We start from the raw sequence: 17,241 nt of genomic DNA on the forward strand, positions 1-17,241 counted from the left end.
AGAGGGGAAAGAAAAGAATTGCCTAACCGGTTTTGTGTTGGTTTTTTTCCCTTCCATGATATATATGTATTCTAGTGTTCCTGGAGCCCAGCAGGGAAAGATGAAGGGGCAATGCACGAGTCGGCACGGGATGACGCGAGAGTAAGGAGAGTGATAAGGCGAGATCCGGGCAGAGAGGCAAACGGAGTGACATATAATGGGGGTGTTCCCAGGCAAAGCGGTGGAGTTGAAGGCAGAGAGTGGACGGAGTAGCTGCGAGACGGAGGCGGAGTCAGAGATAATGTGATGCGACAGGAGGAGTAACAGGAAGTGACGTGAAAGAAGCGAGGGGAAAAAAAAGCTTCTATTGCCTCTATTGCCAGTGATAAAGCAATTCTGAGGGGAAGGGCGCACCTTGATGATGTCCTGAGGCCAACCCAAAGTCAGGAAGAAAGGCATGGGGAAGAAGAATGGAAAGAATAGAGTTGACTTATTTCTGGGACACAGCAAAGGATCCATCATCCAAAATACTCAAAAATAAAAAACATTGGATAACAGTAGATTTAAAGTTCAGATATAAATCTAAAATGATAGACCAGAACAAGGTAAAGCACAGACAAATCTAAATACCACATTATAATAAGGCAGGAAGAAAAGAAAACACCAGGAAAGGTTGGGATAATTTAGTATAGAGAAATATACAATATTTATTAATTTAAAAATTAACTACATACATGTAACACATATAAGTGTACATACATACATAAACACAGACATATAGACATCTGCACAACTAAAAATTAATTAACTAATTATAATTAGGAAGAAATGTTAATTAATTGGGAGCTATAAATTAATATATAATTGATTAATTTAAATAGATATATAGTAACTAAATTGATTAATTAAGGCTCCAATTTAAGCAACTAATCAGAAACACATTTGTTGTTGTTCAGTCGCACAGTCAAGTCGGACTCTTTGCGACCCCATGTACAAGATCTCGCCAGGCCCTCCTGTCTTCTGCCGTCCTCTGAAGTTGGCTCAATTTCATGTTCGTTGCATCTATGACACTGTCTAACCATCTCATCCTTTGCCATCCCCATCTTCATTGACCTTCAATCTTTCCCAGCATCAGGGTCTTCTCCAGTGAATGCTCCCTTCTCGTTTGGTGGCCAAAGTATTTGAGCTTCAGTTTCATTATCTGGCCTTCCAGGGAACAGTCAGGGTTGATTTCTTTGAGGATTGACTGATTTGATCTCCTTGCAGTCCAAGGGACTTTTGTTGCCAGGGAGATGTCTACTTTTTATCATGCTGTTTAGATTCGCCATCGCTTTCCTCCCAAGGAGCAGGCGTCTTTTAATTTCATGGCTGCTGTCACAGTCTGCAGTGATCTGGGATCCCAGGAACGTGAAGTCTGTCACCACTTCCACGACTTCCTCTTCTATTTGCCAAGGAGTGATGGGGCCAGATGCCATGATCTTAGTTTTTTTGATGTTGAGCTTCAAGCCCACTTTTGCACTCTCCTCTTTTACCCTGAGTAAGAGGCTCTTTAGGTCGTCTTCACTTTCTGCCATTAGAGTGGTATTGTCTGCATATCTGAGGTTGTTGATCTTTTCCCCAGAAATCTTAATTCCTCATGGACAGAAACACATAGATTCAAATAAATAAATAAACCCAATTCAATTCTAAACCCTCATAAATGCAGGCATAACATACAAAAACAGTTGGCCTATGAATAAATTTCAGCAACTACATTTAAAAAAACGCATCCAACTACAAACAAAAATTGCCTTACATAAACTGAAACTCTCCAATAGTTCTAAAATGGCATAAGGCTCAGCTATAAGAAAATCTTCTCTACCCTCCCCAAAAACCCAAGCAAAAATTCAACAGGCTGCAAATCCTACGTTAACAATACCCATGGAAGAACTAAAAGCAGATCTAAAATCATGGGTTGAAAGTATGGTTACTCAGACAGTGCATGATTCTGTAAAAGAAGCAGTATCCCAAGCAGTTAAAGAAACAGTAGAAATAATTCTCCCCATGGTACTTAAAACAGAAATGGAGCCCATACATACTAAAATGGAAGCCATCCTTGTAGCTACAGAAGAAATGAAGAAGCAATTGGAGGAACATAAACAAGAAATTGGAAAAAACCCCACCAAAGACCTGCAAAAATTAGACAGGAACAGGCAAGAACTTCAGGAAGCGATCCTAGAATTAAAAGCCAATTCGGAAAGGATGGAGCAGATTATAATCTCGCTTGAAATTGATAGAGCAGCTCCTATAGTGAAATGCCAAAATATCCCAGAGTCGAAAGAAAAAGATTTGAAGGGGGAAATGGCACAACTGTTATCTGAAAAATTAGATTTAGGCACCAAAGAAGAACTGGAGGAAAATATAGACTTAGTATATCGGAAGAATACTGCATATGCCAAAAAGAATAAAACACTTAGAGAAGTCCATATTAAATTTAATAGAAGAGACTTAAGAGATAAGACCCTTAAGATATTAAGTCAGAATCCACTGAGAATAGATAATAAAGAAATTAAATTTTTAAAAAGATACCTGCTTACTCAGGTCTGACTAAACTGTTGAGGAACAATGACATTTTTTATAGGTGGCTGACACCAGAGCGGGTGCTTTTCACCTATCTAGGGAGGAAATACAATATCAATTCAAACTTTAAAATGGAAAATTTCCTAGAAACGCATGGACAAGATTCAGGCGAACAGAAAGAAGGAGACCCATTAGAATCGTCAGAAGAAGATACAGTGGAGGAGAAAAACACCCAATTTACAGAAACATCAGAAAAACAAGGATCAAAAAAGAAAAAAGAAAGGAAAAAAGTAGGAAAGATTACTTCTAGCGTACTTACAAGATTCCAATATAAACAGAAAGAGAAGAAGAATAAAGATAGAGATGATGGAGAAGCTACAGAAGATTAAGATTATATCTGTGAATGTTAATGGGCTTAATGGCCCACATAAAAGAAGGAAAATATTTCATCAATTGCACAAACTTAACTCTGATATAATATGTCTTCAAGAAACTCACATTAAACAAATGAAGAAAAATATTTAAAAGAGAAATAGTTAGGAATACTTTTTGCAGAATCAGATCAAAAAAGAAAAAGAAAAAGGGAGTAGCAATCTATGCAAAGGAATACTTACAACCTAAACTAGAATTTAGCTCTAAAGATGGTAGGGTAATAGCAATATCAATCTCAAGACAAGAACAAAATATATTATTAATTAATATATATGCACCAAATCAAAACCAAGGCAATTTTTTAAGCAACTACAAGAAAGTCTAGAGAACATGCCATTTGAAGACATTTGTGTAATAGGGGATTACAGCTCAGTTTTTGATACAAAACTAGATAGAAAATCCCATAAACCTAAAAACAAAAAAGCAAGTAAGGTCCTACCTAAAACATTCTTACAACTGGCAGAAGAATATTCTCTAATAGATATATGGAGAACAAAAAACATTAATAATAAAGATTACACTTTTTGACATGGCTTGGGTATCAACTTCTCTTCTCAGAACTATAGAAGATATAGAAATATTAACTAATACCTTTGCTGACCACAGTCCTCTTATGTTAATGTTACAACCAATATTTAGAAAATCAAGATGGACAATGAAAATGGATATATTAAAAGATAAACAACAGAAAAAACAAGAAAAGTAATAAAAGAATTTTTCAGGATTAATACCCAATCAGAGATAATAAGGGATGCCTTTAAGGTGTTCATAAGAGGCTGGTGGGTCAATCAAGGAGCATGGAGGAAAAAACAGGAAAATAGAAAATACGATACGAAACAGGAAAATACGAAAATAGAAAAAATACAAGAAGAAGAGAATAAAAACAAAAATAATAATACAAATAATAAAAGATTTAAATTAACTAGCCTACAACACCAACTTAACCTACTTTTGACACAAGAGGTGGCCAAAAAATTAGAAATGTCTAAAATGTATTATTTTGAAAATGCAAATAAGTTCACCAGATGGCTAGTGTACAGGCTGAAAAAAGAAAGAGAGAAAATAGTAATAAAATCTCTAAAAAATGATAAAGGGGAAGAAAAATTTTGACAAAAAGAACATAAAGAAATAATAGAAACCTTCTGTAAAAACTTATATCAAAATCCAGAAATAAAAAACAAGGAAATACAAGAATACCAAGAAAAATGGGGAAATAAATTTTTTAGCAAAGAACAAATAGCCTCATTAAGTGAACCAATAACAGTCTGTGAAATATTAGAAGCAATAAAAAATGAAAAAAGAGGAAAGCGCCGGGCCAGATGGTATCCCTATGGAATTTTATCAAATATTTGAAGAGCAGATATTGTATCCATTAAAATTTTTACTACAAGATATCCCCAAAACAAGTAAAATACCATCCTCTTGGAATGAGGCTATTGTAACATTGATTCATAAACCTAATTCTAACGAATGTGAAATTAAGAATTATAGACCAATATCTCTCCTGAATGCAGACTACAACTCTTTGCTAAAATTTTGGCAAATGGACTGAAAAGAGTACTTGTTCAAATAATACATAAAGATCAGTCCGGTTTATTACCTAAAAGGTGGATCCAAAACAATATTAGAAACATAATTAACATATTAGATTATGAATTACACCCTGGAAAACCAATGACCCTAATCCTTTTAGATGCAGAGAAAACTTTTGATAACATTAATTGGACCTATATGTTACAAAAGTTTTCGACATGGGAGTGTGGGAATAATTTCTTCACAATGATAAAAGCCATTTATACCACTCAAAATGCCAAAATCCTAGTTAATGGTGAATCCACTCAAAATATTCCAATACAGAAGGGTACTAGACAGGGATGTCCAATATCGCCTTTGTTGTTCATATTTACTTTAGAATCTTTAAATGAAAGGATAAGAAATAGTGATAAGATATAAGGTTTAAGAATAAAAGGTGAAGTGTTCAAATTACAGGCTTTCGCAGACGACCTGATTTTCATATTGGAAGAACCAGAGCAGTCTTTAACTTACTTAATAAATGACATTCAGGAATTTGGTAATCTAGCTGGTCTAAGAATTAATTTCCAAAAAACTAAAATCTTAATTAAAAACTCTTCACAAAAAACAATACAAAAATTTAAAGAAATATCTACAATGGAAACAGTTCAGAAAGTGAAATACTTAGGAATTTGGATCACTAATAAAACATCAACCCTATTTGAGAATAACTACATACAACTCTTAAAAGAAGTTAAAAGAGATTTAAATCACTGGGATAAAGTACATCTTTTGCTATTGGGCAGAATAGCAACAGTTAAAATGAACATATTACCAAGATTTCTTTTTCTTGCACAAAACCTACCAATAATTTAAATAATTAAAAATACCAGTATTTTAAAGATTTGGAGAAAATTGTAGGTAAATTTATATGGCAGTCTAGAAAACCACAAATAAAAATTAAAGATCTTCAGGAAATTAAACAGAAAGGGGGATTTGCGCTACCCAATTGGCAGTTATATTATTTCACAGCTTCTATGGGACTCCGGATAAAATAGCAAAATGTTTCCCTAAATCATCCAATATGTGTTGGAGATGTAAGAGAAATGTGGGAACATACATCCATATATGGTGGAGATGTGACAAAATTCAATCGTTTTGGGAAAAAATCCATAAGATTTTTTTGGATATACTAAAAATTAATATTCTTCTAACACCAAAAACCTATCTACTCAATATGTTACCGGATAAAACAAAAGACCTTACCTATATAATAGTGTATATACTAACAGCAGCTAGAATACTTATCGTGTAATGTTGGAAATCCAAAATTATACCTTCAATAAAAGAGCTTACATATAAAATACTAGAAGAAGCAGAAATTGACAAATTAAGCATAATATTGAAAAATAAATCAGAGGAGTTATTTTGGAAGAGATGGAAAATAATTCATGATTGGCTCAAGATAAAGAAGATGGACTAGACTCGAAAATATGTAAGACAATGTTATGTTATTTTATTTTATGTAAAAGAAGAGATATGAATACTACTTAAAATTGTATAATTATTTAAATGAATATAATTTTGATTGAAAATGAAAATAAACATATATAAAAAAGAGTATAATGGAGAATTTCATTTGCTGAGCCACACTACTTGGTTTAAATACCTTCCCTTTGCTGGGGAGTCATGCCATGGAGGTGGCATGAGCCCCAGAGGGAAAGGAAAGTGTTTAAAGTTTAAATAGCTTCCCTTCGCTGGGGAGGTGCACCAGTGCTGTGCACCTTCAGAAGTTCTGATAAAGTCAGCATTGACTCAGGGAAAGCTCATACCCTGCCACATGTTTTGTTGGTCCTTAAGGTGCTACTGGACTCTTGCTCTATTCAAGAGTATACTGCCTGTGAACATGGAGGTTCTATTTGGTCATCATAGCTAATGGCTACTCATGGATATTTCCACCTCCATGAATCTGTCGAATCCCCCTTTAAAGTCTTCTGAACCAGCAGATGTCACCTCATAGTAGACCTCACACTTCTTTTTCATTTAAATAGTTACTTATACAACATGGATTTTGCCAAGGGCTTATTTTTTTCTTGCAGGGTAAAATCATCCAATATTGGGGATACTGCAATGAACAATATGAAATCTTGACAGATGATGGATATTACCTGCAAATAAACAGAATTCCTTATGGAATACACACTCCTGGGATGAAAGGTATTTTTGTAATTCTAGCATTTAACATACTATTTGAGGAAACCATTCATTGGTTCTCACTCCTCTTCCTCAAGTTGCATCCTGTTTAAAATAGGCTGACTGAGATGTAAGCCTGAACTTCTGTACTACTTTTCCTTTTAATCTTGCATTCCCTGATTCCCAGTCTCACATTATGTCTGAGTTGTCGAACTATGATTTGAGCTTGCTCTCTAAATCAGAACTGGAAACAGGTTATGTGTGAACTAGGGATGGGCACAAGCCAGGAAAATGCAGTTTGTATGAGTTCGTCACTCCCCATGGCTCAGCTGTTTTGGACTGTCTTCTGTAGTCCCTTTAAAGTTTAGAGGGGCTGCACAAGAAAGCCCAAAAAAAAAGTTGAATGGCAGGGAGGTACTCCCTGCTTCTCAGCTGTGTTTTGGGCTGTCTTCTGCAGTTTCTTTAACTGCACCTCCCTGCCATTCAGGTGTTTTTGTGGCTTTCACAGGAAACAGAAAGCAGACATTTAAGTTAGAGTCCCTTTAAACCCTGCTTTCTGCTCTACCCACAAACTGCCATGAACTGCTTTAAAAGTTCACGGACGTTCATGACTGCTTACATCCAGTTCACTTTTGAGTATCCTGACCTACAATGAGTTTGTGAATACCAGGATTATATTAATTCACATTATAACTAGGAACGGGCATGAACCAGCTCACAAACTAATGTTCATGATGAATTTTGGCCAGTTTGTGATTCATGAAGTGAAGTTTGTACCAGGTCAACTGGCATGAACTTTCCATGAACTTTCAAGCTGTTTGTGGAGGTTTGTGCCAGTTCATGAATGGATACATTTTCAGACACACTGTCTCAGCTCAATCTAAATGTTTACCTAACTTCAAAGCAACAGGAAGGTGAAACTTGGAGGGCATGTAGAGGAGCATCTGGGGGAGGTTCCCTGTGACTTTGATGTCTTTAGCTTGCACAGGATCCATTCTATACACTCATTAACCTGCATCTGTCAAAATGACCACCTATCATTTCCCCAAAAAGCACTGTAATTTCCTCCAGTTGGTCATTTCCCCTGAAAGTACTTTCCTGGTGGCACCTTCTTAGGTGGGGGGGGGGATAAACCAGACCTCATAAATTCAATCTTCACCAAACTTGGAGGGCAGGTAGAGGTGCATCAGCTGGATATCCTCTGTGAGTTTAGTGTCTCTAGCATGTTGGGGTCATTCTAGTGAACCACAAACCTCACAAAATTTTGCCCCTAAAAATTCATGATCATTCATGTTCGGGAACCTGGCATGCCACAGACTATGAACCAAACTGCATTTTCCCAGTTTGTGCCCATCCCTAGTTAGAATCACATAGGTGATTCTACAGAAGTGTTACCTTCCTTATTAGCAAGATGATGACTGGATGAAAAGCACTACATTTTTGATGCTTATATTGAGTAAACAGAAATGTAGTATGGCTATCCTCTGATTATGTAATTTCTTTCTCAGGACCTAAGCCAGTCATCTTACTTGTACATGGTTTGATGATGGAAGGCAGAATGTGGCTGGCAAATTCTCCCAGCAATAGTTTGGGATTTGTCCTGGCAGATGCTGGTTATGATGTATGGATACTAAATATTAGAGGTTCAACTTGGTCTAGAAAACACCAGAATCTTTCAATTGACCAGGAAGAATTTTGGGATTTCAGGTATGTTCAGGAAACAGTTTGTAATAGAGATGGGCAGATGGAGATTCTGTCTTGAGTTCTGTCGCTAAAGCACACCTATAGCTATCATATCATTGTGGTTTTGCTGTGGTTCAGTCTATCCTACATAACCAAATGAATGGTAATGCGTCTTAAAGACCATTGGTATCCGTTTCATGGGCCTTGAGTGTCAGGAACTGATTTTTTTCATAGTCATCTGTACCCAAAGAGGTGAGCTTCCAGCTTAAGATCTGATTAGATGACATGTTAAATGCAAGTTGCGTTGGGGGAACTACTACCCAACTTGCATTTAATTTGTGATCCAGGACTCACCTTAAATATAGTGCGTGGGGAGCAAATTGTCTCGCATGTCCTGCACAGCAGCAGGAAGAGCTTCATCGTTCCCTTCCTTCCACCTCACACTCTTTCATTAGCAGAAAAGAGCCATGGGGGATGGGCTGTTGGTCTTACTGCCAGTCCCACATGTCTGTCCAGGAAACACTTTGAACCAGCAATGAGAAATAGCAGCTCCCCCTACCCCCTTTCTTGGCTAGGAAATGCACATGGGAGGGAATGATGAAGCCCCTCCTGCTGCTGTGCCATGCACAGGAACAGGAGTCAATTTGGGCTTCTCACACTATTTTAAAGGTGAATCCTGGGCCACATGCTAAATGTGAGTTGGGTTTTCTCCAAATCAAGTTTCTGATTTTGTGTCACATTGGACGGTACCTCTCTCCTTAGTACTTAGTTCAGTTCACTTCTTGGTGCTTGGGGGGGGGTCAACAGTGGGAGGGCTTCTAATGTCCTGGCCCCACTGGTGGACCTCCTGATGGCACCTGGTATTTTTGGCTACTGTGTGACAGAGTGCTGGATTGGATGGGCCTTTGGCCTGATCCAACATTATGTTCTTATGTTAGTTATACTTGTTAAAAATATTTGTTAATGTTTCTTTGTTTTGGAAGATTCAAATGAACCACACCAAACACAATCAAATTTAAATGGTGTTTATCTAACTATTTACTGGAGAATAATTAAATAAAGGTTTGTATACATCTAGAGTTATTTTCAACAGACCAACATAGAGCTATTTCAGTTAAACTCTCAGAAAAAACCAACTGACAGTGAGGAACAAAATAACTGTCACTTGCGGAATCTCAGTGTATGACTAAGACAGACGAGACAGCCAATCAGACTTCAAGTTGTCTCACACAGATTAAGATTGACAGAGACCCACAGTACACACCCACATCTCTCATGCTTGAATCTTCAAATTGTCAACTGGTGTAACCTAACTTTACAAATATAAACTTATGTCTGCACTTGTGCCTCTACATTTATAATCTGACACTCCTCCTAGGCACAGTGAGAGATATTTAAACCATCTCTAAGTTTCACAAATAGTACAGTACATAGGCACTTTGTAAATATGTCTGCAAAAATCCTGGGTCACATGCTAAATGTGAGTTGGGTTTTCTCCAAATCAAGTTTCTGATTTTGTGTCACATTGGACGGTACCTCTCTCCTTAGTACTTAGTTCAGTTCACTTCTTGGTGCTTGGGGGGGGGTCAACAGTGGGAGGGCTTCTAATGTCCTGGCCCCACTGGTGGACCTCCTGATGGCACCTGGTATTTGTGGCCACTGTGTGACAGAGTGTTGGACTGGATGGGCCTTTGGCCTGATCCAACATTATGTTCTTATGTTAGTTATACTCTCTTATGTTCTTGTGTTAGTTATACTCTCTTTTCACTAAATTATGTAAAGCACAAACTCTCTTTGTGGGCTATACTCTATAAAAGTGCCCGGATAACATTTTTTTCTAAAGCTACCATGAGACCTTGTTGTCTCTTGAGAGTGGGATAGGGGGAATTTTATTATGAGTAAAAAATAAAGTTTTTAAAAATGACATGTTTGATCATGAACAGTTTGCAATAATTTTCTTTAACATACAGGCAATATGCCTATCTACAAAATAAAAATTAAGCAAACCTCATACTTCAAATGTAAAACCTGAATCATGCTAGATTGTTCACTACTAATTATATCTATGTGTTTAGGAATGCATAGTTTTATTTATTTAATTAATTTAGAATATGTATATGCTACATCTCCAGGAACCTGCAAGGCAAGTGACAAAATAAAAAAAGTAAAAAACACAAATTAAAATATATTAATTAAAATCCAGAATTAGGAAAGGCCCAGTCTAGCACAAAAACTTAGATAATAAGAACTAGAGTAGATAATAAGAACTAGAAGCAGAACAACTGTGATGTATCCAAGATCCAGTTTACTTGGAGCAATTCAATTCCTCAAGACTCATTCATAGTGACGCCATCAACACAATGGACTATGCATATCAAAACTTGTTTCGTTCACAAACTTTGTCAGAGTGTGTAGTGTTGAAATTTACATATCTAATTACAAAGATAAAAATACTGTAGTTAGCACAAGATAATGCAAGGCTATGCATTCAACTGACTGTAACCTAATATACTTACAGTTAATTCATTTAGTGAGCACTATAACCAAATCTCTTAGGGACATTCATCAAATCCACTAGTGTAATGCAAATCTCAATCATACTCCTTGCTTATATACATAACTAAATCTGGTAATTACTCCCAGCTGGCTGAGCATGAGCCTTGTGTTTAAAGAGATGGAACCATTTTACAAGAACAGAGTTAACATCATGAGGAGAACACCATATAAGTGTTGCCAATGCACTAAAGGCACTAAGGTTCTTTGACTTGTGTGGCTAGCCAATAAACCACACAGTGAAAACAATAATCCAGGAAGTAAAGAGTAATAAAAAGTATTTATTCGAATAAAGGAGCACCTCACAGCGTGGGTGTTCAACGAGCAAATACAGAAAGCAGACTTATATACTCTTCTTGCTCCTCCTCATTTTACATCATCATTGACATCATTTAGACATGCTCAGTTCAGATTTCTTTGTCTGGTCAGTCATCAATCACATATTTGGCACACAGGATGTTAGTTGTCTGAGTTTCCACTCCTACAATGCAGGTGCAGCTCATCAATTTTAATGTATAGTCTTGTTTACTCCTTTTTGGCCTTTTCCCCAGACTCCTGTTACCTTTGAATGAACCTTCCAGTTTGGGTTCATTTTCAGTATTAAACTATCAATCAATCAATCAATCAATCAATCAATAAACCTTTAATGGCATATACAACCTTAAAAAGTATTAAACTATCAGTTTGGATACAATGTTTTACAAACTTGTTTTTTCTTTACGCTGAATACATCCATATAAAAGTATCTTAAAGCACTTTATAAACTTATTTTCACTAACAGGTGTACAAAATATGAAAACATACCATTACAATGACATTCTAAAGCACTAAACTTTTTACATGAATTCTTTTAGTATTAAAAAATAGATTGTGGCATAAAGCTCTTGTAGGTGCATTGATTCTACTTATTAGTTTTCATTTTGGCTTATCAGAATATTTTACAAAATATTTTCTGGTCATTTCATGAAGCTTGTTCTATTAAAATTGAAGTTTATAATTTGTAAAATACATAGCTCAGTTCAGCCTGTAGGAGACACTGTTCTACAATACAAATAACTGACCCTTTTTAATTGATGCCAAGGGTTATAATTAATTACTTTCGTTTTTGGCTGAACTTAGTAGCTGGGTACTTCCCTAAAACGTCAAAAGACACACGTCAGAACATCTCCCCTCGTTAGCTCTTTCAACTTAGTTTCTTTCTACTTATTCATGATTTATGTACTCATGTTGGCAGGGGTCCACACACACCTGCTTGTGTATAATGATTTCTTTTCCAGCAAACAGTCTTTTGTCTTAAGCTAATAGAATTGTTGAAGCTTTTGCTTTTTACAAACATCTTATACCATAATCTATATTTAAAAGTGTTATAAACAAAGCATTTGGATCAAGAGAAGAGATTTCTCTCTGTTACAATATATACTAGCATTATTTTACTCCGATTAGGCTTTTCCCTTTGAAGTAAAAGAGGGAACAATTGGCAGTAATTGCAAGCCTTCCCAGTTAGCATTACTAGCAAGCAAAGTTTTCTGTTATTCCAGTTAAAAATGCAAACAGTGTCTTTTCTTCTTTATGATTCAACATCCTCAGCTTAAGGAGTAACATAGCCTGGGTTTCCCTTATTTACTAAAACTCAGAGACCACTGCATCTTAACTATAGGCTTTCATTGTCAGCTATAGACATTCAGAGTTGCTATATGGTATTCAGGAAAACGTAATATAGAGAATATAACTGCACTTCACTTAACCCTACTCTTTGGCTTCACCAGCGCCCGGCCAGGTCAGCTTGACCTGGGAAATTGGCAGAGTAAGCAAAACACCTGCAGTTCAAAGAACAAACCTCCCTATTCCTTTGAAGTAGCAGGATTCTCATAATACATCTTCAGACAGGACCTAAAAGTTGGCTGCATTAATGGGGAAAACACCTGCAATAATTTCCCAATTAAAAGTTACATCACAAACACTCCTTTTCTCTTTGAAACAAGGTGTGATGGAATTGAAAATCTGGGACCAGCAGAATGTTGAGATAGATCCCTGCTGAGTCACATGACATAGAGGGGAGGGGGCTTTTTGGCTGGAACACTCTCGGAGTGACAGAAAACTGACTTAACAGACAGTTGGAAGAAGCAGTTGGAGAGTTGGACAGAGAAGTTAGCAGGAGTAATCGGCTAATAGAGCTCTGAGGAAACAGCCTGTTACGAGTTTGTGTAAAGAACTGTGGTGGAAGAGCACTCTGTACTGATTCCTCTAATATACCAAGGAGAGTAAAAGTGTAAGACCTGAGTGGTCACAGACACCAGAAACACTGCTCCACAGGGACCTATGAAGTGGCTGAGTAAAGGGTAGAGTGTCTGGAGAGAGGAGTCTGGAAGGCTGGTTAGGTGACCAGTTAGACTCAAAGGGGCCAGACAAATAAAAGCCAAAAATTAACCACTAAAGGAGTGACTGGAGAGTGAGATCTGAGTTGTGTGGTGTGAACTAAGGAATATCTAGGTACTGAACTAAGAGTGGAAAGCAGACAACCAAAGCCAAGGCAAAGTGATTTGTTTATTCAACAAAGTATCAGAACATCCTATGTAAATATATCCCATCCCCTTGTTGACTTTTCTGTGCAACAATAAAGTAACGGTGCCTTTTGAATGTTACAACAAGTATTGGTGCCTGACTTTCTGGGGAGCCATATACTGTGCAGTAGTCCTCAAAGAAGACAGCCTGAAATAAACAAACCCCGAAGACAATATTATACATTGGGGGTGTAGAGGACTGGTCAGGAAAAATAAAATCAACTCTGACTAGGTCCTGACACGCAGACCCTCACAGAACTGGGAGCATAAAGGGGGTTCGTGTCACAAAGGTTAGAAAAACATGTCAACTAAAATGAGTTACATCACTTGGCACTATACAGTAGTGTCTAGGGTTTTAAAACAGGCTGTCAACCCTTCCAGGAGATTCCCAGAGAATAATCAATTCCCAGCAATAATCAATTTAAAAAATCATTTGAACGCTTGGCGCTTCCTACATAAGGTTTCAGTGTAATTTTACAAATGCACTTATCCCATTTCAAAAACACCATGAATCACCACCAACTGTCACCACCATCTATACAAAAACCAATTTCAAAGAACAATATTATTTAAAGGAGGAAAACATCAGCAAAAATCCAATATGAACTTACAGGCAATTGTTACATTATAAAAAACAACTAAGACCCAATTCAGCATTTAGCCCATTAGGTGTAAGCGAGTTAAGTTTATAGATCTATCTAGCCTCTTTCTGCAAGAGGATTTGCCGTGTGTTTACTGTTTTATTAGCTACAAAGAGCACAGTATATCAGAACTCATCACATTTATGATTCATTTTCATGAAATGTTCCATGAGAGCTGCCTCAGCAAAGTTGTTCTTAATACGTGAAATATGCTCAGGGGTGTGAACCTTTATCGGTCTTGAAGTTTGTCCAATATAAATTAATTAACAGGGACATAAAATTAAATATACAGTGTTTGATGTTAAGCATGTGGAGAAACCAGACAGTTTTATAGGATTTTGTCCCGGGAGACTAATCACATTAAATGGCATATTTTGCAATGCATACACTTCTGGGCTGTGATCACACACACAAAATAATCCGCTTTCAATGCGCTTTTAATTGGATTTTGCCAGTTCACACAGTAAAAATCCAGTTGTAAAGTGCATTGAAAGTGGATTATTTAGTGTGTGTGATCACAGTCATGGTGACCCAAAGGGAGTTTCCTGTTGCATTCCTATCTCCTCAGGTTGGAATGAACCAAAAAGTCTTGAATACTTTTGATTTTCCTAAAACTGACTGTAGGGGGAGTACCACACCCTAGAATGTCTTCCACCAATTTCCACAGCCTCTGTATAGTCGTTTTAATAGGTATGGCCAACATTGTATATTGTAAAGCCCAATTAATACCATCATTTTCTACCCTGGTTTTGTTGATCAGCAAACTACTTCTAGAAACTTCCCTGGCTCTCACCTCCGCTCTCTCAGTGATATTCATAGGATATCCTCTGGTGATGAAGTTCCGTATTAATTCTTTACTTTTGTGCACATAATCCTTCTCATGTGTACAATTACACTTAATTATCAAAAACTGACCATAAGGCACATTGCGGTGCAAATGCGCTGGATGAAAGGAGTCAAAATGAAGGTAAGTATTTTTATTGAGGGCTTTTTTGTAAGTCTTTACTGCTAGTCTATTGTCCTGGGTTTTGTATACTACAGTGTCCCAAAAATTAATTTCCTTCGAACTGTACTGCCAAGTAAAAACTATATTTGTATCTACTGAATTCATCCATCTACAAAACTGAGCCAGGGTCTCACTGTTTTTATACAGAAGAAAGTAATCATCAATATACCTTTTTATCATGTTCACCTGATCAAAATAAGGATTCTTTTCTGGATTCAAAATAATTTCAGCTCTCAGTTTAGACATATACAAGTTTGCAAAAGAAGGTGCAATGGGCAAACCCATGGACCCTCCCTTTATCTGGAAATAATATCCATCATCAAACCTATTTTTTTTTCAGAATTATATCTAGGAGATCTAACAAAAATGTGTGGGTGGTGTTAAGGAGGAGCTTCTGTTCAAAACAGCTTCACAGACTAAACGTGCCTCTCCAGGAGGGATACTAATATAAAGAGAAATGACGTCCATAGTTAAAAGAACCATCTCTGGCTTAATTTGAAAACCCTCTATCATGTTAATGAAATGTGTGGTGTCCTTAATGAAAGTCAAGCTCTCTTTAACAAAATTAATCAGAAAATAATCCAAACATTTAGCAAGACAATAATCCAAAAACGTAGCTCCCACCTTCCATCCCATGATCTCTCTCCAGTGTTTCTATGCTTGGCAATTGGCAGGAATATGGGAGTGGGGACATGGGGGCACCAGTGTCACATGTGCCATGATGCCACTTGCAAGGAAAAAAGGTTTTACCTTAATGTTGCTGTTGCATTCAGGGCAGAGCCTGGTGTTTTACTCTACTTGGGGTTTCCAGGATGCACAAATACAACAGTAACAAGTAAGACAGAATGCAAGAGCATGGTCTACTAACCAGTTCAGAGTCAGGGAACTGAAGGTTTGGGAAAAGGGAGGATCTGGGATTCCTCATCCTCCATGCTGCTTTCTATCAGCATCCCGATCCTGCTCCCGTAAAGACTCTGCTTCAGGAACCAACACTGATCACTGCTGTGCTATTAGGCAAGCCCTCCATCTTATCTCCAAAGCTGTCAAGCTCTTCTTCCTTATTCTATGCTCCACTGGTTCAGGAGAACCCAGTGGAGACTGAAAATGAGCAGCCTGGCTGTGGTTGAGAGGCATTCTCGCTTCCCAATGCTTCCCCCATTGGGTCTGTTTCTGTACCCAGCTGCTTGGGTGGGTATTTCTCTAGTGCGGGGTCTGACTCCTCTGATTCATCCTCTGAAGAGGAGGTGCTGCTGGCTGGCCCATGACAGTTGCTGGTAATTCCTAGAGCATTTCTAGGGTTTTCTGGGGTTTTCCAGGAAGTGTTGCCATACTGTATGCAATGCCAGAATTTTTTAAAAAAACTCTCCAGCTACCAAGGAGTGTTGGATAACAAGGATTGCCAGCAGGAAGTCTCCTGCCATAGCTGGAGGCCTATAAAGTCTCAAAACAGACAAACAACAAAAACAAAAAAACCCAACCCCCCCCCCCAACAGATCACAGGCAGCTTTAAACAACAGTTTCCAGGCTATAACACTGTTAAAAATTAACCTCTTTAGTGAAAATTAATTTTATCTATGTCAAATATATCTTTGTGTTTTAGTTTTCATGAAATGGGGATATATGATATTCCAGCAGCAATAAACTTTATCCTGCAAAAAACTGAGCAAGAACAATTGTATTATATTGGCTTTTCTCAAGGTGCTGCAATAGGTAAGTTAAGAGGACTGTAGTGAAATGTATTTCTTCTTTCAAATCTGCTTTATACAAAGGACTATTCTATCTTCAGGCTAAGGCTCAGAATATAGCTAGGACTCAGGATACAGTTAGAGTTGTGACCTTTTAATAGATAAAGGCTTGGTACCATTAAGAGCACTGGAACTTGAGAAATGAAATTGTATTTTCCCACATCTAATGAAACTTATATTTGGAATGAGATTGTGTATGTAGGAGGGAAAGGGCTGTTACAAACTGGGTTTTGGCCTTACATTCAGGGATGAAGTCACTGATGCCTGTGAAAAGTTTACTTCTAATCTGTTAAAGACCCCTTGAAACCCTTGTACCAAGCAGTGCCCTAAGACAAGGTGGTCACCTAATGCAAAAATCTGGAATCATGGAAATAATA

At 37.3% G+C, this 17,241-nt stretch overlaps 1 protein-coding gene across 1 annotated transcript in view; it reads left to right on the forward strand.

Moving 5' to 3' along the window:
- LOC107121660 (lipase member M-like) overlaps positions 1–17,241 on the forward strand; it is a 36,577-nt gene that overhangs the window by 11,805 nt on the left and 7,531 nt on the right. The window contains exons 4-6 of the mRNA XM_015424625.1: positions 6,582–6,699; positions 8,184–8,382; positions 16,720–16,829. Coding sequence (XP_015280111.1) covers positions 6,582–6,699; positions 8,184–8,382; positions 16,720–16,829 — 427 coding nt within the window. The remainder of the gene's footprint in view (positions 1–6,581; positions 6,700–8,183; positions 8,383–16,719; positions 16,830–17,241) is intronic.

The sequence above is a fragment of the Gekko japonicus genome, unplaced genomic scaffold (assembly GCF_001447785.1).
Source record: "Gekko japonicus isolate JY-2015 unplaced genomic scaffold, Gekko_japonicus_V1.1 scaffold422, whole genome shotgun sequence".
In the NCBI taxonomy this organism is placed as follows: domain Eukaryota; kingdom Metazoa; phylum Chordata; class Lepidosauria; order Squamata; family Gekkonidae; genus Gekko; species Gekko japonicus.